Genomic DNA, 25,675 nt, shown 5'->3' with positions numbered 1-25,675 from the left:
TTAATGACATCATTTTCATTTTTGGGCGAACTAACCCTTTAAGTTTTCTATTTGAGTTTGGTTATAACTAGCTGTATAAAAACAATAAAAATCTCTGGAATGTATGTGTTTGTGTGTGTGTGTGTGTGTGTGTGTGTAGTAACTCTGACCACCAGCAAACTGATTGGACCAGTATTCATGGAAAAGTCTGTTCGTTGCTGGTATCTATCCACACACCTGCACCATTCGGCACACTGCAGTCCGACAGAGAGCATCACCACAAAGAAACACTGAAGAAACAGGTTTGAATGTACTCCATCAAGTAAACTTGGTCATATGTTATGCCAATAGGGCAGATGTGTAATTAGTCTGTGTTTTGCATGTTTTTGACACTAGAAACATCTAGTAGAGATTGCTCATTTAGAGTCGCAGAGGTGGGTGTCCAAGAAGAGGTTTCAAGATGTGTTACCAGCCGCTCTCCTATTCCTGCGCTGGGCCACGCGAGTGCACGGATCCTCTGCTGTTGAACTGGTGCCAGCTTATCTACTGCTCGCACAGGCTAATATAGGTGAGGCATGCATTGAAACACAGATGCAAAAATCAACACAGTGCTGTGCTATAATATTAAATCTCTCCAAGGTATTAGATTGTTCCAGGTTCCATTAGATTGAGAGCCACTGATAGTTCTAGAACCTCTCTAGAGGCTGACCAGCAATAACTTCCACTTTAGAAGAGAATGGAAACAAACTTTTGCTAAAATCTGAAGCTGGCAGAGCCCGGTTTACTTCCTGTGGGATGGTCTATGGATAGGCTCTAGGGCGGTGCTTGGACATGAACTGAGTGGAAAGGCAATTGTTATGTAATTCAGCATGTGGCAGACTAGTCATGCAGATGTGTTCTGTCTCAATGAGAAACTCTTGCATTGAAAGCTCTTCGTCGTGAGCTCCATCTCCATTTCTGTGACAAGAAAATCCAAAAGTTAGTTTTTTAAAATAAAAATGAATACTTTTATTCAGCAAGGATGCACTAAATTGATCAAAAATGAGAGTAAAGACATTTATGACATTATAACATTTCCTTATAAAGATGTCCATTTTCAAACAAAGGCTGTTCTCTGAATTTTCTTTTCATCAAAGAATCCTGACCAAAAACCATGGTTTTCACTAAAATATTAAGCAGAACAATAATCATAATAATAAATGTTTCTTGAGTATCAAATCAGAATATTAGAATGATTTCTAAAGGATCATGTGATGCTGAAGACTGGAGAAATGGCTGTGAATTTACAGACCACAGGAAAACCACAGACCACACAAAATTGCAGAACATGCATAAATTAACAAATAAATAAAAAAGATCTATTAAAATAAATTAAAACATTTTGTTCAATTAATCTTATAAAAACCCTTAATTGATTTATAGTTATTAAAAGTTTGCAGGACTGTTCCTTTCCATGCATTTTAGGAATACACTTGCACTCATCTTCTCAGAACTAGGGGAGACTGCAAACATGACGGCATTTTCAGTAAGTAAATATAGTGAGCAACTGATTCTCTCTGTATTTTTTTGACTTTGATGATGAGACACCCCTTAGAATGGCCAACTCCCTGGGAAGTGCACTATTGAATTAGGGAGCGGATCGAGACACACCTCTTATAATTAAGCTTCTGTCTATATGTGTAACATGGGGAGTATGACAGCAGAGATGAGGATCCAAATGCAAGCTTTATTCTAAAGACTGGTCAGAACAGACAGGCTCAAAATACCAGCAAACAGTAACATCCAAGGCAGATGCAAAAGGGTAATCCAGATAACAGGCAATAGTCAGGGCAGGCAGCAAACGATCAAAAACAAATAAACAGTCCAAGGTCAAAAACAATAGGCAAGGACAAAAACATGAAGACACGGAAATGAAACAAGCTAAACAATAATCAGCAATGTGAGTGTGGATGAGTGCAACCCATATAGTGTCACTGATAGGAAACAGGTTTGGTGTGATAATGAGTTTCAAGGCAGGGGTTTTGGGAAATGTAATCTGGGTTAGAGTGGCAAAATTAAGTGATGGCTTGCCCTCTAGTGGAGCTCATGAGCACTCCAGCTGGTGATCGTGACAATATGGATAGAATGAGAATTCACTGTGGCTGCTTTCAACTTGTTGGACAGATGAACAAACCAGGCATGAATATTTAAAACATTGGATGTGTCTTCCAACAGAAACATCAAAGATGGCTGTATTGAGTAGAGAGACCTTCTAATAGGCAGGCTCACTAGAAATCAAGAAGCATCAAGGACCCTTTGTTCATACATAGCGATTGTTGTTTGTGTGTGTGTGTGTGTGTTAAGGTTTAGGTTCTCTCTCCCAAGCACATGAGTATCTGTCAAAGGCCGAGTGGACAGTAATGAAAACACCAGGCTGCAGTCACACTGTCCTTCATCAGCTACACAGGACCCTGGGCCGCCTGCATGCTGCCATGGGAAAATACACATCTGCTCTCACTCACTTTGCTAATGATGTAAGTACTAAAATGTGTGCATTTGGACATAATTGTACAAGAACATAATCTTCTGCTATGACTTATTACTGATGCGTGTTTGTGTGGTAATAAACATTAGGATTTTGTAGAAATATTGCAAGGCCCTTTGAAACAGTTAATTATGATTGGTCAATTGTGGCGTACTGGCATGAATAATTTTAACTAAAAATCTAAATTGTATGTTCATTTATTGATATCATTTGTTTATGTGTGTATTAATTAAAAAACTGACTGTACATATATATTTTTTCCTATGTGTAGGTGTACTATGCAAGTGAAATGTTTGGTTTGGGCAGTACTGTGACATCTGGAGGATATTTCCTTATGGCTGATGTGTTTCTGAAGCAAAACAAGCCTGACATTGCCCAGTCGCTGTACACAGAGGTGGGCATACCCACCCTCAGCACACAGTGAGACATCTGTCTCTGTAAAATATCTCTCATCACATTGCGTGCATGTGTACAGGTGGCAAATTCATGGCACACTCACCTGTGTAAGCTGATGGATGGTATCAGTCAGAGCAGCACTCATCCAGAGAAGTGTTTTGGTAAGACAGTAAACCTATACAAAGACACGTCCGCAAACATTATTCATCCAATCCATTATTCATTCAATCACCAATCAGTGAAATGTGTGTGTACTATTAAAGTCAGGTCAGTTTTTTTTTTTATGAGTATTTTAAATGTGCAAAGACACATTTAATTGACCAATTTGGAATAATAATACATTAATAATAACTTTTTTTTTTTTTTTTAGAATTCTCTTCGGCTCACCAAGCCTGCATTTGTTTGATCAAGCAGTAGCAGTAATATAGTGAAATATATTTACTATTTAATTATTTACTATTTAATTATTTGAATATATTATCAAATGTAATTTATTCCTGTTATTTCAAAGCTGATTTTTAGCGGCATTACTCCAGCCTTCAGTGTCACATGGTCCTTCAGAAATCATTCTAATATTCTGATTTGCTGCTCAAAAAACATTTATTATTATTATTATTATTATTATTATTATTATGTTGAAAATATGGCTCGGCTCAGAATCATGAGTTTTATCCCTGGCTTTTTTCCTCCGAATTGACAAACTCGCAACCGTTGAGTCAAATCGAGTTAAAAGTGAGAACTAGGAGATATAAAAAAAAAAATTGTGAGATAAAATGGGTCAATGTTATGTAAAATGATACAGGTTTAAATAGTTTTTCATGCTGTAACTCTATAATACAATATGTCCCCTATGAACTGCAAATGAGAATATTATTTATTTATGCTCTGAAAGTAGGGCAATCATAGCAGGTTTCATCCATAGTCTGTCTGTTTAAACCTGAGAGTCAATCCATAATCTGCTACAACATGCTGGAAAACAGGTGTGATGTCACATTAATAAATTAGATTTAGAATTTAATATATTCAAATAGAAAATAATTATTTTAATTGAATTGCATTAATGCCCATTAATGTTTAATAAATAGAATCAGCTTCTCAGTCTTCACACAAAATCTGTCCAAAGTGTTTTGATAATATTCAAGTCATGTGATTGAGCTGACCAGGGCAGATGTTGAAAATGCTTCCAGGTTTTATGATCAAGACAGCATGTATGTGAGTGTGTGTGTGTGTGTATATATATACACATATATAATATATATACATACATTTCCACATAGATGTCTGTGAGTAACGAGTAACAAATTGCAGCTTTTTCATGAACGCTGGCTTTGTGAAGTTGTCTGTGGTCGGTTTTTTGCGGAAACAAGGTTCAAGGTCTTAAAGGAATATTGACATTTGCTGTCACTTTGCAGAAGTAGTTCTCTGTTGTTTGAACACAGTCCTTCTTAGTGTTTCTCTATCTTTCACTTTCACTGTTCTTCTTCTCTAATGAAGGCTTGTCATGCTTTCTGTATGTAGTCATAATCATAAGACTGTTATTAGGTCATTATGCTCCTGTGGATTTAATTTACCATAAGCTTTTAAATCAGCCTGTTCCGGTTATGACATGATTGGATGTTTATGTATTAGTTTGTATGAAGTAAGCATTATATTTAGAGTCATAAGGTTGTGTCCTAGAGCAAAACCTAGTTGATTCCACTGATAACTAAGATCAAACATGACACAGCCGTGAGGACATGGAGCACTCCTGTCCTAGTTCTCTCTCTAAGCCAATTAACCTCAGCTGTGTTTTGGCAGAGTCTTCCAGTGACGTGGATGGCTTTGCTCAGTGTGGCTGGCTGGTCAGTGGTCAGTACGCTTGATCCTTTCTGTTGTCTGGCCTCATACTGACTGACCCGAGGTCAGTAGACTGGCGCCAGTACTGCCCTCTGGCTAGCCACATCATATTATAACTTCTGAGCAGATGACGCTATAGCAGGAAACAGCTCAGCCAGCCCTGCTCTGCATGTCCCGGTGGATGCGACTGCACAGAGATACAACAACAAGCATGACCTGATATCAATCAAGGACACATGACTAGCCAGACTTTTATTCTTTCTGTCTCTGGAGAGCAGACAGTCATATCGTGTCACTGATCAGTGAAGTCAATCATCCAACTGTGCTCACTGTTCAGTCAAGCAACTCAGTGACATATACAGTTGGAATTTGAATGGTCGGTAATGCAGTAGGTATAAGCAAAAAAAAAAAAAAAAATGTATAAATGAATACATTAAACGTTTAATAAGTGCAATGCTAATTGATAAACATTCTACTGTTTATTGTGCATTTGTTTGTTCGTAACTCATACAATAACAAAAATGAATGATATGAGCTAATACTTTTAATATTTTAATATTCGTATTTTAATAATATTATTACCTTTTAAATTTATAAAGTATATTAATTTTCTTTTTTATTATATCCTAAAAATGATTTGTTCCTGTGCTGGCAAAGCTGAATTTTCAGCAACTGTTACTCCGGTCTTCAGTGTCACATGATCAGAAATCATCCTAATATGCTGATTTGCAGCTCAAGAAACTTATTAATGTTCAAAAACCTAATACATTTTTTTTTTTTTTTAATTTTTGATGATTTTAATTTTTTATTTAAAAATGTATAGAACTATTTATATATATATATATATATATATATATATATATATATATATATATATATATATACATTTGTCACTTTTGATCGGTTAAATGTGACTTTGCTGAAAAGTAATATTGATTTCTTTTTTTTAAATCTCACTAACCAGACTTCTGAACAGTAGTGTAAATACAATAAAATAAAATGTTATGCAATAAAATGATTTGCAAACAAACTATTCATTGACTAGCTTGTTGGTGGAATTCTGAACTGGCACTAGGGAGTGTAAATGCCTCTCCTAATGGACCAAGCTAGCATGCTTATAAGCCGATTCATCTCAAAGAGTGGTCAAATATTGGTTGAGTTATCAGTCTGGCCAACAATGTCAGATAGGAGCAATTCCCTACAAGGGGATAGGTTTCAAAGCACTAGATGCTAGATCATGCTTCTCAATATCTTCTAGAGATCATTCAACAGAATTCATAATTCAGCCTCTTTCACAGCTAGATCTGGTTTCTCAGAACCAAACTACTGCACTCACCTGTGAGTAGCTATTATAGCTGACATTGATCTTCCTCTTTTGTGTGTAGATGAGGCCCAGTGTGTGGAGGCTGATCAGATGTTGGGATGTATCTTAGAGTTTGAGGAACAGTGTGTGAAGCCTCGCCCTGAGCAGTCAGCCATGTTGGCACATTCTCTGGCTATGCTGTGGTTACTATGCAACAACTACACCAAGGTAAACAATAAAGATTGACTCATTAAAATATTCCACTCAGATGCTTCATGAGATGCATTTACATTGTTCTCCTGAATTCAACACTCACCTCACCAGTGATCTGCAAAATCAAATCATAGCGAGTAACTAAACCTTAACCAAAAGTCAAATTAAATTCTTGCTATGAACATTAAGTTCTTTTGACTTCAGTGCAGCTTAACACTAAAGACTAAAGCCATGATGGAAAATGACAGTCAGACTGTTGCACTGCTATTCTCGTTGTAATGGGATTCTCCTTTAGCATTCCTCCGACTTCGGTTTAAATCCGCAGTTCTTATCGCAAACTTGTTCAACCTCCCAGCTCTCATATCAAACTACAACAAAACCCTCTACTGTATCACTTCACAGCTCCTCAGCTTTTAGATCAAACCGGTAACATCCCATTATTTGTAGTGTATAACTACACTACGATCCCCGAATTAAACCCCTAAACTTACCACACTATCATATTAAACGGGTGTTATTGTTCAGCTGTTCATGTGTAATGTGAAAATTAAGTTTCCTTTTTTTGTTTTTGGTATATATTCCTTTTGTTTTTGTGTTTGTGTATATAGGCATTGGAGTATGGGAAGAAGGCTGAGGTGTTGATCCAGGGGTTACGTGAGCAAAACAGACTGAGAGAGTCGATCCATAACCTACTACAATATGCTGGAAAACAGTTGGAATGAGACTGGCCTCTAAACTACATAACACAAACCTCCACAAAACAAAACAAAAAGACCACAATATACAGCACAACAGTCAAACTTTGTATTTACACTGTACAGTGTTCATATTCATTCATTAAAACCATGGATATTGGGAGATATTGATGTATAATTAAGGTGCAGTCAGGGCCAAATTTCATGGGCAAAAAAGGTCCATTGTCTTGTTCAACAGTGATGTATGAAGCACAGCTCACATTTAAGTTACTTTTGAACCAAGCAGCTGTCTCTTGGTCAACAGTCAGTTTGTGAACTCCAACCTGTCGTGAAATCTGTGTGTGAGGAGTTATTTTACCCTCATGTAAAATTCCTGAGCGATTCCTACTGAAATAACTGGATTTTGCCCATGAAAATTCGCTGAACAACAGTATATGTGACAACACCTTTAGTGAGGCAGACCACAGCAAAAATCTAATAAAAGACCAGTGGAGAAGGCCTATCAACTGTGATGTGAGATAAACAGACAAGCCGACACAGTTTCATGTTCTGGACATTTTTAAAATGTCTTTATTGGTATTATTACGTAATGACACATAACATCAATGTTAGCGTTCTATCACTAGTAATTTCTTGTTTTAAATTATACAACATTGCTTGGTTTTTGGCATTTAGGTTCCCACGAAAAAAAAGAAAAAAAAAAGGCAATGAAATGACCACATGGAACCTCAAAACATTTCCCTTTTCCATACCAGAGAGATAGTTGTTCATTAGCAGCAACTGTTGCTTTTCATTTTTAGTTATGTAATGCTACGTTAATTGCCAACTTGCTCAAGTCAGAAGGGTACAGTGGTAGAGCTCATCAAATCAGATCGAGTACTACTTCATATAGACCGTGTTTTCACGGTGTCCAATCTGATGATGCAATTTTAGCTCTCAGTTCAGAGGTGTGTTTTTGAACTGCTGTCATGGAGGTTTGACCTCTCCATTCTGAATTAGCATTTTATTACGTTTTGAAGTCACACAGGTTCGATAAGTGGAGAAGAAACTTCCTGTTGTATCCTTGAAGTGGAGGCAAAGCTTGTAAGTCCGACAACCATATGGTGTGTTATCGCAAAAACACCGAAAAGTGTCAGGAGTTTACAGGGACACTCGTTCTTGCGTGGGAAGAGGTGGAAGGTGCAAGTCTCTGGTTGCATGGAATGATGGAACACATCACACACACAAGATGGCAAATCACAATGCTTGAGAAGAGTGTGTGCGAGTGTGTATCAGGTGGTCAACAGCTGTTCAGTCAAACTTGCACTAAAACCCTTCATCACTCTTCAGTCTTTCTCAAGCAAGATTATCGCATATAAACCAGTTTGACCTTTTTCTCAAAAAAAAAAAAAAAAAAAAAAAAAAAAGATAAATTAGGAAAACAATAAGACAACAGAACACCAAATATTATAAAACGCACAAGAAAAGAGTGTAGTAAGCATCAGGTCTCACAGCATCCATTTCTTAATATTTTATAACGCTTTGTTCTTTTGTTTATTGATACACATAGGCAGAACTGTCTAGCATGAATGTGTCACGTTACCACGGAGAGGAATTTGATCAAGGCTGCTTCCCTGAGTTGACTAAATTTCAAATCTATATTGCATCTTAATGTAAACTATTTATCTGAAAGTCCGAACTCACATTTAATAGATCTAAAAACTATGACGTCTAACACTGTAAACCATTCCGAGCTGGTTTGGATTGTGAGCTTGGTCCACTTTAGGTTTGCTGTATGGAATCCTGAAGACTAGATGTGGCTTGCCTTCGATGACAATATGCTGAAATTAAGAATTTTTGGATTTTGAGAGACTCCCAGAAAGAGACATTAGAGATGCTTAACTTTAAATAGAAGAATTAGACTTGTAAGAAATGTGTTGTGTACAGATATAACGGAGTACAACAAATACATGTCAATTTAGCTCAAATCAATACACTTTTCCTTCAGGTTCTCATTGGCTTTTAGACCACTGGGCTGAATTAAGAACAGTTGTAGCACCCGTTTGAGTTGACACTTCAGTTTTATTGTTGCAGTATTTTTGTACAAACAAGTCGTTGAAGACAAATAGCTTATTCATCATCAGCGCTTAGTGTTGGCAAAACGTTCAGCCCTTGTGGTAAAAACATTAGTAGTTAAAAGTCTACTCGCTCGGATTCTCTGCAAATCACTGTTCAGACTCTATGTGGGAAATTGCTTTTGGGGTGGCACACATGCAGATTGGCGTATGGTCATTAGCCAATTTGAGTAGTAGACGTTGGTATCTTTTTCCCGCTCACAATATCTTCCATACAATTGATCCGCAAACAGATTGCTTTAACCAGTCCAAAATGGAGGATTTCTAAAATGGCTGCCTCATCGCAGAATTAACAGACAGAAGATGCCTGAGAGAAAGAAGTTGTTCCTATGGGCCAAATCCTCGCTTTCACATTAAGAAAGGTAATTCAAAACGGGTCCCACATCAGTCATTCAATTTTACTGACACCGGCAAAGCAAATGAAACCTTTACGCTTGTCTGATCGTTAGTAATTAATTTACTACAGGCAGCAACTGCAACAGACTAAAATAACTCATACTCATTCATGCTTTTAAAAGAGTTAGGATGGATAAGAATTTTCACAGCTTTCCAGTTTTTGTTCTTGCTTTCCCTCTATGTGTCTGTGTGGGCTTTTCGAGGGCAGAGAGGTATGTGCCTTAGTATCCTGGTCCTGTCCATTCAGTTTCCTCTTTCTCGCCCCATGCATGCGATGCATTATACCTTCAGCCAGGCTTTACCACAAGGTTTGTAACAGACAAAATTTATTCATTCTCTCTCTATAATACAGACTTTAATATGTCCTTAAGTGTGTGTCAGTATGTGTGTACCCTAACCCAGAGTATGTACATCAGAATCCAGTTGGTAGCTGAAAGGTTACATTTGGGAATCGCGTCCTGGTAAAACCACTCTACAGTGCATGCACCCTCAAATTACAGTGACAAACACATATCCAGCTGGTGCACTACAGCCAGGCTGGAGTGTACACTAGCTAGTGCACTTCCAGCTGCACTGTACACTTGTATAATTCTATAGTCTGTCAATGGAGAAGAAACATCAGGGGAGCAGCCTCAGACGGGGGTTTACAGGGAGGGTTAGTATGATTACATGTGTGCATCTCTGTGTGTAAAATGTCCACTTCAGTATGTTTTCGCTCTTTGATGTTTGTGTATGTGTGTGTATGTGTATATGTAAGTGTGCGTTTGTGGCTGTAATTCCAACTCACTCAGTCAACAGTTTTATCTCACTCGCGAGAAGGGAGTTGATATTGTAGGCAGGATCTGCAGTGACGGGAGCGGGGCCTGTTTCTGTTAGATCCACCTCGCTCTCGCTAGAGGTGGAGCTTGTGCTCATGGTGGAGACGGCGTCAGTGATGGCACAGGTAGCGCCGGGTGGGCAGATCTCATTGGGAATACACACCTCCGTGGGGATTATCACCTCGGTTGGGATACACACCTCGGGCTCGCTGCTGGTTTCGCTGGTGCTGGAGACCACAGAGAGCAATGACATCTTCCTGCTGAGGCGGCTTGGCAGAAGGGAGAGGATGTAGTCAGCCACGGTGCCTGCCACGTCCATCCCACAAGCCTGGTCGAACGCGATGAAGCCCACGTTGGCGTTGACCTCGCACACCACAAAGGAACCGTCGTTCAGCTGCAGCAGGTCGACTCCGCAGACGTCCATCCCCAAAATATTGCACACCTGCACAGCCAGCTGCTTCCCCTGCTCACTGAGGGGGCACATCATTCCCACCCCACCTATCAAAAAATAAAAAGAGCAAAATCATGAGCAGGTAGGCTAATGGGAAATAACGGGCAGTGTTTTTGTGTGTTAAAACTAAAACAATAAAAAATGGTAACTGAAATGAATGAGAAATCTGATGAAAAACTTTAATTACTAAAAATGCAATAGATTTTTTTTTTTTTATATTTTAGAGGAGGTGAGTGTACGATTGCATACCCAGTGAGCAGTTGCTCTGCATGCGTCCGTCGGTAGAGCAGCGCAGCATGGATCCGATCACTCTCCCCCCGACCAGAACCACTCGCACATCCCGCCCATGGCTCTCCTTGACATACTCCTGAAACAGGTACGGTGCGTCATGGCGAATCAGATGACACAGGTCTGAGAGGTGGGGCTTATCCCGGGCCAGGAACACAGCTTTACCTGTAGATCCAAATGTGGCACACTGTTAAAGCCCAACTATGATCAAGTACAAATTTATCAAAAGTAAGGTTTTACCAGAAAAAAAAAAAAAAAAACGTGCACCAACTTACTCTACTATTCACAGAATTAATTTTAGGAACTACCTAAAGCAAAATGTGTCTTCTGCTACTTCAGGAAGTTATGAAACATTTAAGTGTCATTGCCAAAAGCTCAACTAATGATTGATTTCTCTGCATAATGACCAAACAGAACAGGAGCAACCTGTAACAGTCCAGGGTTAAATGCATGAAGCTTCATGAGACATTTTACACTCTTGATACACAGCCAGGTCGTAGGATGTATTTGTACACATGCAGAATGCCCTACTTGTTTTCAATTAAGGTAACAAAAGTAGTAAGCGAAGGTAGGGAAGAGAATTGCATAACTGTCAACAAGGAGATGTGCAAGACACTAATTGCAGGGAGAGGCTCCCAAGAGCAACTAGGGGTTAAGTGACTCGAGTCGCTCAAGGGCACAAAGGTGATACAGCAGGGCTGTGAACTCTCCAGATGTTCAACTATCAGGCTGTCACCATTCCACCCAATTACCCAATGGGCCTTTTAAAACATGTCACTGCCTGACAACAGTCAACATTGTGCCAGTCAACAGGTTTTATTTTCATCTGTAGCTCATCGACCCAATACCCTTTTTAGCAAAGGTTTGACTGAAATGTGTGCGCACAAGACTTGCACATGACCAGAGTTTCTACACCTTTAAAAAGAGAGAGAGAGTCTAGCCAATGTTTTTAGAAAAGAAATAAACGCAATTCACAAGAAGAACTTATTCTTTATTACTTTTCTATTAATAGATTTGTATCAAAACATTGAATTAATATTCGGTTGTTAAACAGAACGATAAATGCCATTAGAATTTTCTATTAATAGATTTGAATTAATAAAATGGTAAATTAATATTATATTGCAAATTAACAGTACAATACATACTAATTAAATTGTTTGTTTTTTAAGTTCACAAGTTCTCACATTTCTGAAGAAACCTGCATCATGATGCAACACTCCATTTCACAATGACTTCACAAAACGATGAACGTGTAGACATGAAGTGCATCATATGACACTTTTTCACTGCATGATACGGCATGATATGGCACACTGAACTTGCGACATGAGACGCAACAGAACTGCTAGATTTAAATCAGCACAGTCAACGGAGGATTGAAACGCAACTGTTTTGAACAAGTTGAAAAAAAAACTTTTACAACCAAAAAATGGCCGTTCCGCTATCTGTTGAGGAAGTACATACATTCCTCTCGTTGATAGCAGAGGAGCAGAAACAGCGAGAGCTTGATGGTGCGACGGGGAACGAAAATGAGTCGAAACAGTAGAGGCGGCACAACTAGAACACCATGTGAATAATCCTGCCCGCTCTAAAGCGCTAAACTACTACACTGCAGTGTAAACACAAACCAAGCCAATCCGTACCAAACGGTAGAATAGAGCCAACACAGACCCGCTCCCGCAGGATTCGGTCCCGCTCCCACAGAAATGTTGTCTTGCCTGCAACATTCATGTTTTGTCCAGCTCCCATGTGCATAAATGTAGCGTATAGATTTTTTTTTAGTACATCCATAAAATTCACATGAAACATTAAGTTCCATCTTGCCTAGCCACAAAATCCCAGCATAAACGCTCCCCATAAAATATTTGTAATTAAAGTATCAACATTCATAAACCACTGTTTTTTTTTGTTTGTTTTTTTTTACAGAAAAGCAAACACAGGCTGAAATGCATGGTTTGGAATTGCAGAATGCGAGCAAAGAGCACTCCTTCATATTCACTAAAATGCTGACATCTGAGTTCAATCGCGATCTCACAAAGCTCTGTTATGAAACACAATACATGCACAATGAATTAGGGCTGAACAATTTTGGAAAATCTAACAGCGATAGCAATTTTAAATGCTATTTTTATTTAAAGTTTTATATGTTCTGTATTATTCAACAAACTAAACATCATTGTTTAGCATGACCAACACAATATTGGATAGATTAATCATAGATGTTCTTTTCTGTAGGCCAGGCTTACATGTTACGATGAAATTTAAAATCAAATCTGTTGTTTTACCACACTATTTTAGGCAATTAAAAGTCACCGTAATAAACGTATGTAAACGTGGACTGCAATTTTTAAACACTGTTAACTTTAGAAAGATTTTGAATAAATAAATAAGAATATGTATTAGCACGTGACCGACTGTAGTCGCACAGTTTTTTTTTTTCATATCATGATATTGACGCAAATGCAATTAATCGTTCAGCCCTACAGTGAATCTTTCATAATGTCTACGCTTTATGTGAGTTACAATAAAAGGAATAGTGAGCACAAATTTTCAAATTAAATTTGAACAAAATTTCAGCAGTTTACTAAAACTCATGTTGCTGTGTCATGTTTAAGTTGGATTCCAACTTAAACACCTCTAATTGTCTATGAGTCCCAGAAATCAACAGATATGTCTGACTGGCTACATTGCTCAATTCTGCAAACGTGTTATAATTAGAAACTCTGCCTATGTTTGCGTCTGTTAATCATTTTTATTTTGTATTAGTTATTGTTGCTTTTGTGCAATAGATGAATAACAATATATTTGTTTTTTAGATATTTCTATATTGAGGGAGTCTTGCAAATCATTTTATTCTCCCACGTCCTGTACACACAAAGTGTCTCCCCGCATCTGCCCATCAAGTCTCGCCCTGTGCGATTTTTCCATCACCGAAAATATTAATACAGTATTTATCATCATAAGATAATGACATTGTTTAATCATTTTCTTCAGGTGTGGCTGCTAGTCATCATAGAGAGTTCTTGTCTGACCGTGAGACTCGATTCAGAGCGGTGTGTGTAATTCTGTAAGATTGGTGATCAGAAACTACCATTAAAACAAAACAGTCGAAAAGAAAATTATGCTTTCAGCACACACACTTCACATGTTCTTGAAAAAAAAAAAACAGTGTGGGACAAAGATGCCTTATGTGCACTGGGAGAGAAAAAGACAGACAACCATTGTTTCCAAGGTAAAAGAGATGATGTTTCTAAGCTTCCTGATTTCTTCTTTTGGAGAGATCCAGTGTGCTTTATAACTTTGAGGCGTTTGTGTTCTCAGGGCTCCTGAAGGTTTGTCAGCACCCAGATCTGAAGTCTAATGTGGCCCGTTTCTTTCAATCCCCAAAGGACCCATTATGCACACCGGCTGTATTAGAATCAGTGATATACCTCGGTGTCCACGAGCATTCTTCACCACCACGGGGTAACCAAGCGGCTCGGCTTCATCGATCATCTTGCGGAAGTTGTCATGTCCTCCTGGAGACACACACACAGATTTTGGTTAGTGAATATGTAATGAATGTAATTAAAATTGAGATTTAATTTGAGTGCGAGATTCCTGAGAGAGATGCAAACAGCTCTAATGAAACAAGCAACGCTGAGACATTCAATATCCACATGAGAAGGACTGCAAGACTGACAGATTTTTTTGCCACGCACAATGTTTCCCATTTCCTGAACGACATTCTGTCCAACTGTGTGGCCAGTTTTTCAAGGTTAATAGCTCAAAGATGTTTTCGGAGAATGTGTGCTTAAGATGAAACATGACAGCCACATGTTTGACCTAGAGGCAGCACTATAAATTGTCCCTTTGTTTATAAAAAAAAATAGATAAAAAGTTCATTTGAAATTTTCCCCTGTTAATAATGTAAATATATGCTGTTCTGTTTTGTGTACATTTTTTATCTCCGTATAACAAATGTAAAAAAATTTAATTGACAAACAACAATAACCAGAGTACAGTAGGTCTGATATTCATGCTTTAACCCCATTTAATTTGAAAGTCTGTTTATGAATTAAACAACCTGAACTTGGCAAAACAAGCTACAGATGTTTAAAGAGGGAAAATAGCTTCAATGTTTTTTCCTGCCTTGTACTTATATTCAAAATCCTAGGCAACATTTGAAATTAACCATTAGTGTTTGGTTAATGACTAAATATTTTCATTTAACGCATCCTTTGCTTTGACCGAACGTGTCCAAGAAGAAACAAACAGAGAAAGCGTATGGAAAGAGTATAAGGAGAAGAGAGTGGGTGGAAATATAATTTAAGCTCAAACCCAAACCACAGTAAGAATAACTGCTGGATGTTTTTGTACCATCTACATGCTCAAAATATTCTTCATGCTTTTGAAGAGACGATTCTTTGAGATGCAGAATCTGTTTGGCTGGTTTGAGCTGAGCAGATGAGCTAGCATTCAATGGGAGGGGGCGCAATAGAGAAAATGCAGGGTATTTCAGACCGGCTCTGCCAGGACCACATCACTACAGCAGCTGGAAGTGCTGTTATACACCCCCTCCCCTTTCCACTCTCTAGGGTTTCATTTTGGTATTCTTTAGTCAGTCACAAGGGCTTCCCCTTTCATTCTGCAAACAGGAGACTGCCACATAAACAGCCCTTGTCTGTACGAATGAATGAGAAATGCAGGAGTGCACACAAACGGTTCAAAAGATTGTGGATAAAAAAATAAAAATAATAATAAAAAAAGATTCACGTACAAAAGGCTGCATTTATTTTGATAAAAAATACAGGAGGGAAAAAAAAACTGTATAATTGTGAAAATTACTACAATTTAAACCCACTGTTTTACATTTTAAATAAAATAATAATGCTATTTATTCCTGAGATGGCAAAGCTGAATTTTCAGCAACCATTAGTCAAAAATTTTCAGGACCCTTGAATGAATAGAAAGTTCAAAAGAAATGCATAAATAATGCCATATTTAAATGTTTTTCCTGTGACATAAGATATTTAATTATTATGTATATATAGATGTGTGTGTGTTTGTATATATATATATTTTTTTTTTTGATTAAGTGGTGGTGTGTTTCAGAGATAAAGATGCTCTCTCACCATAGGAGTACGTGTCTGGCAGAGGCACTCCATGCCCGGCGAGCTCTTGGAAGGTCCAGAACTTGTTGACACAGTTGAGGATAGCTTGAGGCCGGTTGACCAAACGACAGCCCATCTTCTCCAGGTGACGCAGTACAGTGATGTCGCTGTCCGACTGGACCCATGGGGTCGGAACGCGCATCACAGCAACTTGCGGGAATGATGTAACGATTTCCTGCCCAACCCTCAGACCTGAAAGAATGAAAGAAAGGGAAGATAAATCACAATGCTGCAGTAGGGTCAGTGCAGTCTGTGTTTTGGCCGGGACAGTATTGTGTGAAGGGATTACAATTGTTGTATCTGGGCAACCAATGAGAGCCAGACTTTCATTTGGATGTGTCTCCCATTACTTTCAGTAACACACATACACACACAGACACTCAGTATGACAGATGAGCTGGGCTTAGTTTCCAAAATGATACACACACAATAGCATCTCAGCAATACTGAATAGCTGATCTTCTTCTGAGAGCAGTTACACAACACTGCAGAATGTCGCTCGCTCGCTTTGCCTCCCTTTTTCGACGTTCATGCTGACCCACTAACCCAGTTTGCACTGCTTTCTGCTTTTAATTAAGATACCAGTTAGGTTTTATGCTCACTTAACACCAGCCTTCACTTAGTAAAAACTAAAATCAATACAGTTCTCATTGGATTTTACTTCACAAATCATCATCACATTTTGACTCGGATTATGAAGAGCAATCAACTTACAATGGCAAATATGTAATTTTGTTGTTGGGATGGAACAGAACACACTAAACAGCAGATGATGACACAAAAGGATTTTAGAGATTACATAAAGGCAAGCATGTGTTTGAGCATTCGTGAGATAACAGGAATGTAAAACAGTGGATATAAAAGTAGCCATGAAAGAACAAGAGAAAGACAAAACATGAACGCGTCACACAACTTCTAATATCTCCAGCTTCTCTGCCATCTTAGGATGGAGCAACACACACAAACCCACGACTCAGCATCTTCACTAGCAACTGCTACATCAGCACTCCCTCTTCCTCTCATCAAAGCCGGTGGGACTTAAATGGATGCAGTCAAAAACTGTAGGACAGGACTATACAGGCATGACAAGATGGATATTATTGATTTTCAAAAAGAAATGCAAGTATATAACATTATTTGCTGTATTGACTGAATAGACAGTTAGCTGCATTGATTTTTGGTATCTTATAGCTAGGGCAGCACGATTAAAGGGTAACTAAACCCCTGACTCAACCCACTGGTAATATTTGAAAAATGCTGAAAAGTGGGCAGAGCACAGCGGAGATAGAGGGGACAAACCGAGGGCGGGGCGTGAGACCCGCAGTGACGGATTAATTGACAGCTCCTGTCAGAGTCGCTAAAATGGAGAGTGACTGTAGTACCGCAAGTAGCTTTGCAACAGAGCATCCATTTGAAGTAGAGGATATTGAGGTGTCTGTGGACACGGCTAGGCTCAAACTGCAGTCTTAACTCCCGGATCGCGATCAGCACTGCGTCGCTTTTCATCGTGAGCTGTGTGGAGAAGCCCATTACCACCTCTATTGCGTTGGAGAAGCAATCCCGCGTAAAATGCAGTTTGCACTCTCCATCTCTAGGCGGGAACTCACGGCCTTTCAGGCCAAGTGCATGCAACCACTGGCGCCTAAGTTTAAAGTCTGCTTGAAAATTATGCAGTCCAGCAGTGCTTTTATAACCAGCAACACTACACCTACGTACCACCCTGACCACTGTAAATAAATCTACGCTAACTTGAAGCTATCCTAACTGATGCAATTCTATGCTGCTAACTAACTATGCTTCTAACAATACTAATGTTACGGTAACAACTACACTAATTAACTACATAGGCTACACAAAATGATCTAAATAACTATATAAAAGCAATGCTAATTGGATTCTAAAATAATCTATCCTGATCGTTTTCAATACTGGAAATTCCAACTCCTGACTCGCTACAGTGATTTTGACGGAACAAGATGGTTTTATACTGCCAGGGGTGTGGTAGCTCATACCAAGGGGCGTGGTGGGCTGGAAACTGCTTACGTCACCTGCCACCGCTTAAGTCACGTTCCACCGCAAACATCCAATAGGAAAAATCAATTGCAGTAGCCACCGTTCAACCTGAAGAGGGCAGCACTCAGACGTTTTTTACACTATATATTGTAGAATTACTCAATGAACAGCACTAATAAAGCCCCATTCTTACAGATCATTAGCAAAAAAAAAGTTGGTTTAGGGTAGGGCTGCACGATTATGACAAAAATCATAATTGTCGATTATTCCCTTGAAATTGTAATTGCGATTATATATTACGATTAGCACAATTTAGATTTAATGATTTTTTAAATAGCTTTATGCCATTGTTTGAAGCCACTGCATGCCATATTGTTATATCAAAATAAACCAGCGGAAAACACTCTTCCTGAAAAACTTTTTTTTTTTTTAAGCCTCAAATATCATATATATATATATATATATATATATATATATATATAATTATTATTATTATTATTTTATTTATTTATTTTTTCTGAGAAACCAAACCAAAGTAAATATATGCATGGTATTATGTTATATTAAAACAAAGAAATTCAAACAATTGGGAAAAAAACCCTTAAGATAATCTGTAGAGAGAACAACAACATATCTTATGCACACAGAATGATGTAAGTGAACTTTTTTTTGTGTAATTGTGCCTTTAAACGATTACATAATTGTGTCATCTGTAATTGTAATTGCGATTACAAATTCGATTAATTGTGCAGCCCTAGTTTAGGGTTTAGTTAATCTTTAATTAAACATGATTAATTGCAATTGCCATGTCCATTTAGTCAGTAAAGCCGGTTCTGTGATCAGCAGTAAATCTCCATCACCAGCTTTCAGGTGGAACAGCATTTACTACACAGAGCCGTAGTTCTCTGACCAGCTATGCAAAATCATGTTCGTAAGCATAGACAATATAATTGTATGATTTATGAGGTCACAAAATCGTTCAGGATAACAGCTGTTTGCGTTTCTTCTCAGTGAACTATGCCTCTGTGTAGTAATGCTGCTCCATCTGAGAGCACGTGACAATATCACATGTAATAAGTTTTTACTCCAAACTCACTTCATAACGTCAGTAGAGTGTTTAAAATAAATCCCTGTGTGAGATAATGTGGTTTATTGAACAAAATTATTAAGGCACACACTATTTTACTGTATTCTAAGCAGTGAAAAGGATGTCAATTAGCATTTCATTATAGATATACTTTATGATGATGAAATTATAGTAAGAAGAACTCTATAACCATATATTGCTTTAGTTGTCTGTTTATTAGTCACGTTGAATCAATGAAAGCAGTTGAATCTTCTGTTTATTCAGCTGCAGCAATAGGCATTTCCTGGATTTCTTCTTTGGGGCATATATTTGGATTTTCAGCACAAGGGCACCCTCTGGCCTTTGGATGGATAGTAATTTTACTGCTGATCACAGAACCATGCTTCACTGAAAGATACGCATGACAATCGCTGCTTCTGCCTAATCGCAATTTATTGCCTTTGCAATTTAATTTCAATTAATTGTACAGCCTAACTTATAGCCCTGTTCTAAAACTCCCTACATAGTAGGATGTTCCCTACATAGGCAGCATCCTAGACGTCATAGAACCTTGTAAGTTGTTCTACACAGACAATAATTATTCACGCTACACAAATAGCACTCACATCTGGAAACTCGGAATGTGTCATGATTGATTTTAATAGAATTCGCGTTTAGCCTTATTGCTAACCTAAAAGCATAACGCTTGAAAAAAAAAAGAATACAAAAAACACAATTATTGGGTGTATTACAACAAACCACGAAATAATGAAATATCTACACAATAATTGAGTGAAATGTTATTACAAGTTGAAATAAAATAAAAGTTATCTATCTTAATATATAAAATAATTCATTATTGTGAAGGTAAAGCAGAATTTTCAGCAGGCATTACTCCAGTATTCAGTGTCACATGATCCTTCAGAATCTAAAATGTTGATTTGGAGCTACAGTAACATCTTTATTTCAAACTTTTGAACAGTATACTCTTGCCATGCCCACCATCTTGGATGGTGTCAGTGGCTCACTAAATTTTGAAACAGTAGATTTCTCTTACTCAGTATTTCTAAACACTATTTAACAAGGCAGCACATTAATTTTTTTCATTGGATGGAATCATGCTATTTTATTAGCTTTTCACTTTTTTTTTACCCCACAACCTGGGGTAAAAGGTACACTAACACCTTATTGTACACTAACAAAAAGGTACACTGACAGATCAGGCTCATACCGGTCTGACTAATTTCCGGAGGAAATGACAGTCATACACTCACTGTGACAACAAGAAATCAGCCCTCAACCACTTGTAACTGTACACATCTTTGTTTGTTTTATCTCGCATGCATGAGTTACTAAAAGACAATCAAGTTTTTGTGGGGGTTTTTTTTTTGCCTGAGGGCTCAATCAGTAAAAGTATGCGGGTTAATAAACACAACTGAATCTCAAACTATATCCAGAGCAAGTGAGAATCTCAGGCTAACCTTCTATGTTAAGTACAGTAAAGACGCAGGTTTAACCTACTTTAGAGGAGTGCTTTGAGGGTGAGGTGAGCTAGTATTAGATACAGGTAGGTAAACAGACAAAAAAATTCAAAACTCAAATTTCTGTAATGGTGTAACAAATTTGCAAAAACAATCTAATTGGCTGGTGCTCACCTGTTATAGTCCCGGTTTAGATTTCAGCAAATCAGTTCGAGCGAACGCACACAACCTGATTAATATATTAATGAAATGAATCCACCAGATTTTAATCCTTGGTCCGTTTTATATTGTTCTTATTAGTAGAAATACATTTTACAAGAACACTGAAGAACCAAAAAAAGCAACAGCCCTCAAGTTAAAATGACTGATTTGTATTCATACATGGTTACAAAGTTATAATTTAATTTCTAAACTTCTATTATTAAATAATACTACATTATCATACTACAGTCCTTTACTGACTGATGTTAAGACTGTACTTTTAGATATTTAAAAAGCTGTGCCTGTAGCATTTTACAAACATATGTGTGTGTTATATATAGACAGACAGAGAGAGAGAGAGAGAGAGAGAGAGAGTAAAATATAGTATAATATTGTATTTCAGTCTAGCGAGTAAACAAAAAACAGATTACTAGCCAAATGACGATTCAATGGCCAAGGTGTCCATAGAGGGTTGATTATCAGTGTTAACAATGAATAAAAGTATTAGCCTAATATCTTACTAATTCCAAACTTTTGAGTAACAGTAAGAGAATTGAAAATTCATTGATTTGTTTTATTTAATTGAAATAAATTTCATTCAGCTGCCAATGAGAGCAGATTAACACCATTACATGCAGAACTACAGATTTTCTACCACAATTATCACACACACACACACAAAAAAAGTCAAGTTGGCCTTTCATTCATAAATAAGCTAGACTACAATAAACCACTCACATTTTAACACATACAACCTATTCTGTGTGCAATACGGGTTAGAACAGGCAATCATTCTTGTATGATTACATCACAGAAACCCTACATTCAGTCCTGAAAGCCAGTGAAATCACAACAATCCTAACGCACAACAGATACCAATGCCATTTAAACTCTACACCTCTCCATCCTCATCTAGATCTATAAACTTCTCCCAAGGATTTTATTTATGTAATGAAATGTCTTGGGAAGTGGCTGATTAAATTGTTCCCATCTGAAGATTCACTTACCGCCAATTAGTTTATTTTGTTTGCTTGTTTCTTTTAGCATGCTTCCATTTTGTGCATGTGTGAGACTTTAAATTGGTGTTAGATTTTGCATCTCTTAGAGGAATGGACACTTGACATCAAAAAGGAACACACACTTCAGGTCACACCATCAATGAAGTGAAAATAAAAGTCACAAGTCTTGAACCCTGATTACCTATTGATTGTTTGATTGCTGCATGTGGCGCAACACACACAGCAGGTGATAAGATAACTATACACACTCTTGCAGTGCCTGTCAACAGGTTCACGAATGGATTTGCAACAATTTACATAAAAAAATATTTAGAAGTATTAAGTTTTGAATCCCCTAATCAGAACTCTCCATTTGGTCTGTAGACTCTGAAGTAATTGCCTGCTGCTATGCTTGGCAAACTGTTGACAGCCTACATCCTTCATAGATGGACGCTCTTATGATTTAGGTTAAAAGTGCATTATAGAACATATCAGTACAAATTATCTATAATAACAGACAAAGCAATAGTGACCACATAATAAAAAAACAGTTACTCACACTTCTGTGATGCGAAATTACTGTTGGATCCAACATAGTCGACTCCGCACAGTATCTTTTACTTTCAATCTTTCTGAAAATCCTGTGTTGAATTGTGCCTTGTTTGTAAACAAATCCAAAATGAAATGAAGTGACCAAAGGACCAAGTTCTTATTGACGTGGTCTGGAACTTCAACAACAATAAAGTTCATCCACTCTTTCCTAATGTTGGGATCAGATGGAAGGCAATGCAAATATTGTACTTTTCTACAGCTTGGCACTGCAAAGCATTTTGTTGTCTTCAGAGCCATCTGTATCATTTGGTTTCGGAGTAGACCTGTGTTTGTCTCTCTCGTTATTTACATACTACATGTACAAATTGGTGGGCGGGGCTAAACAGGCAGTGATGTAGGAGCAGGTGTTGATCTGTAGTGGTGAGTTTAGCCACATTATTACGTCATAAAGTGGCTCTTTTGACAACCATTTCATTTTGACAGACTTCAATATAAGCAGATTTTAGACCAAGACATTTTTACATTCTGAAACATACAGGATGTTTTAATAGTACAAGTAACCGCTTATGTGTCAAAAGATCAAGATAAATGTTTTTGCCTTTTGATATGGCTGCATGTGCTGGTATTTAACTGCAATGTTTTTTCTGACACAAGAGATAATGATCAAGTGTTGACCTACACTGTTCCATGCGTCTAATATATTGATGATGTAACTCAGCAGAATGTCAGGATCTCTGGGGGTCAAATCCCAAAGCTGACCAACTGTCAACCACCTCTTAATCAGACCAAGACAGGATCCGGGCCAGCAGATTAAACACAAGCACACAAATATGACATGCCAACAACCTGCACCAGTTGTGCTGCTCTCCAGGCAGCGGTCTACCTCTGCGTTAAAGTAGGTCAATATGGTTTTGGCCTGTCTCTCCTTTACTTATCTTGCCTCTTTGTGTCTTCCTGTTAGACTGGCTGTCCTTCATGTTGTTAAGTCACACTACTAAACTTAAAGCAGCTGATTCAAAGCAAAGCTGCATTGGTGCATAGCCACTCCCTTTACCTCAGGTCCATGCAAAATGTCCCAGTCCCCATCTGCCGCCCCTAAAAGAAATGCTGTCACCTCAAAGCAAAACAGCCCCACCCACAATGGCAACACTGGTGTGAATGATTCCGATCATTGTCTTAAGAAATATTTTGCAACTTGCTGTTAGTTGAATATTAAAGGAACAGTTAAGATAAAAATGAAAACATCATCATTTACTCGCCCTCGTGTTGTTCCAAACCCATATGTCTTGCTTCCAAAAAGGCGATAAGCAGAATGACCAACTCAGTCACCATTCACTTGAATTGCATGGGGGAAAAAAAGATGCAATTAAAGTGAATGGTGACTCAGGCAGCCAGCCTCAAACACTATGCTTAACATCTCATTTTGCAGGACACTGAAGAAAATCAGCTTGGAACAACATATGGGCAATTAAATTAAAGATGTTTTTTTTTAACTGTCCAATTATTTAATTTAAACGGCATGACCACCACAAATGTTTTCTTCATATTCCAGTGGGTTCTACACACTCCAAATTCACACACTAGATCTTAGTCACCTGAAATCATCGTTGGTATAAAAACCACTGTTGTCTCATATGTTCAAGTGGTAAAGTAAATAAGGGGCTATAAAAACTAAACTGGTAAAACAAGATACATTTATCAATGACGAAGAGGATTCGACATAACGTAAGGTGTTTGTATCTTTTTGAGCATCCCAGATACCTCAAGTTCATTAGATAATATCTGTATCTTTAGTATGGCTACCAAACCGTGATGCTTTTACATTAAAAATCGTCTTAACGACGATACAAACTTCGTCCGACTGATTAAACGTTTTAAAAATCGTATTTCAGTCGAGGTTGACACGTGGCGAATCGATAATTTCGACGCAAGCTCTTTGTATGTGGAATCTCGCGCGAATGCGTCAAACATCTCAATTCAATCTACTGAACAAAATCCTGCGCATTGAATATAAATACCCCAAAAATCTAAAAGCTAAAAATCAAAAATGATCCCGTAAAATCTTAATATAACAGGTCTTTTGTGAACGTCGCGCCATCTGCGCTTGAGGCTTTATGTGTTCATAATGAACGCGCTCGCGCCGCACGCTCGTGACTGTGTCCCGCGCTCACATAGCTGCAACAATAAACACTGATATAAACACGTTTAAGTCAGTATTTTTTATTATATATCAAATGTTCAATATAATATAACGGCAATTTCTCAACGATTTTAAACTACCTTTCATCTATCGGCTAGGCTATGGTGGCTTACTGGCTGAAAGTGGGTTATGCGGTCACCCCACGCACATCTAACGTTGAACAAAACACGCTCACACGGTGATGTACATCCGCTCAATGCAAGCGCGCTAACCATCCACACTGACCAGCTATTTAGCCAACTCAACAGCTTAAACAACCACAATTCCCGTGCTCGCACAGAAGAAATGTGTATGTGAATATATATGTCTGTGTGCGGTTTTTACCGAGGTGTCCATCCGTGATGGTCAGGACGATCTCATCCATGAGAAGATAGCGGAATTCAACATCGTCCTCGGCGCAGCGCTCCTTCAGAGCTCGCAGGATCTGGACCTGCGGGTACTCCTGGCTGATCCGCCGGTCTGTGATAAACCACACCCTGGAGCACATGTTTTAGAGCTCGAAGTGCAGAACTTCTGGAAGCTTGCAAACAGAGACACGAAGCAGAAGCCACACAAAGAGCCACGACACTCCTTATTTATTTATTTTTTTAAATCCCAGGTAACTTAGTCCGGTTTTACCAGATGCGAAATTACGCAACAACACACCTAAAATCGATATTTAACGAACACGCTGTGAGAGGCTGCAGATTTGCCTCCCAAATAACCGAAAGATGATAACGCGCTCCCCCGCTGAGGGGCAACAGTAACTGGCCCCAACACGGGCTAACAAAAGCCTAGCTGCGGAATTCGGGCCTATCGCTTCCTACAGTTTAGGCTTCAACGATAAAAACGAAAAAAATCTCAAATAAATGGAGAGCAGGCGGATGGGAGGCTGGATGTTGTTAAGAGAGATGCCCCTGCTGGTCCCCGGTGCTCGCGCTGCTCTCAGCTCTACGCCTCGGCTTTTCCAGCACGCGCTTTGCGTTTACAACTCTTTCCCTCGCGCTCATGCACGG

General features: G+C 38.3%; 2 protein-coding genes across 4 annotated transcripts in view; one reads left to right on the top strand and one right to left on the bottom strand.

Moving 5' to 3' along the window:
* The window catches only part of LOC113093918 (zinc finger MYND domain-containing protein 12-like), an 11,347-nt gene extending 3,698 nt beyond the window's left edge, over positions 1-7,649 (top strand). Inside the window, exons 2-8 of the mRNA XM_026259516.1 lie at positions 140-281; positions 376-547; positions 2,323-2,492; positions 2,775-2,897; positions 2,979-3,060; positions 6,121-6,266; positions 6,860-7,649. Coding sequence (XP_026115301.1) covers positions 140-281; positions 376-547; positions 2,323-2,492; positions 2,775-2,897; positions 2,979-3,060; positions 6,121-6,266; positions 6,860-6,973 — 949 coding nt within the window. The 3' untranslated portion in view covers positions 6,974-7,649. The remainder of the gene's footprint in view (positions 1-139; positions 282-375; positions 548-2,322; positions 2,493-2,774; positions 2,898-2,978; positions 3,061-6,120; positions 6,267-6,859) is intronic.
* On the bottom strand, positions 883-25,675 carry LOC113093917 (beta-citrylglutamate synthase B-like). Of its 3 annotated transcripts, XM_026259515.1 has the most exons (7): positions 25,005-25,675; positions 16,131-16,361; positions 14,448-14,534; positions 10,975-11,178; positions 10,244-10,772; positions 3,003-3,074; positions 883-936 (listed from the first exon to the last, which is right to left on the bottom strand). In XM_026259515.1, exons 1-6 carry the CDS (start codon positions 25,165-25,167, stop codon positions 3,041-3,043), a joined length of 1,248 nt encoding a protein of 415 aa, XP_026115300.1. In that variant the 5' UTR covers positions 25,168-25,675; the 3' UTR covers positions 883-936; positions 3,003-3,040. The 3 variants fall into 3 exon arrangements, with proteins under 3 accessions (XP_026115300.1, XP_026115298.1, XP_026115299.1); XM_026259513.1 differs by lacking the exons at positions 883-936; positions 3,003-3,074 and adding an exon at positions 7,487-8,321; XM_026259514.1 differs by lacking the exons at positions 883-936; positions 3,003-3,074 and adding an exon at positions 7,487-8,315 and having other exon boundaries at positions 25,005-25,674.

The sequence above is a fragment of the Carassius auratus genome, unplaced genomic scaffold (assembly GCF_003368295.1).
Source record: "Carassius auratus strain Wakin unplaced genomic scaffold, ASM336829v1 scaf_tig00215205, whole genome shotgun sequence".
Classification (NCBI taxonomy): Eukaryota; Metazoa; Chordata; class Actinopteri; order Cypriniformes; family Cyprinidae; genus Carassius; species Carassius auratus.
Note: the sequence above shows the minus strand (reverse complement) of the source record. Positions and strands in the feature narration are given on the sequence as shown.

Coding starts and splice junctions, on each gene's coding strand:
- LOC113093917 (XM_026259513.1), bottom strand. CDS start 25,167: ATGTGCTCCAGGGTGTGGTTTATCACAGACCGGCGGATCAGCCAGGAG. Junction 10,773..10,974: donor GCAGAGCAACTGCTCACTGG/GTATGCAATCGT, acceptor ATTTTTTGATAG/GTGGGGTGGGAATGATGTGC. Junction 8,322..10,243: donor GAGATAAAACTGTTGACTGA/GTGAGTTGGAAT, acceptor TTTTTTTTTGAG/AAAAAGGTCAAACTGGTTTA.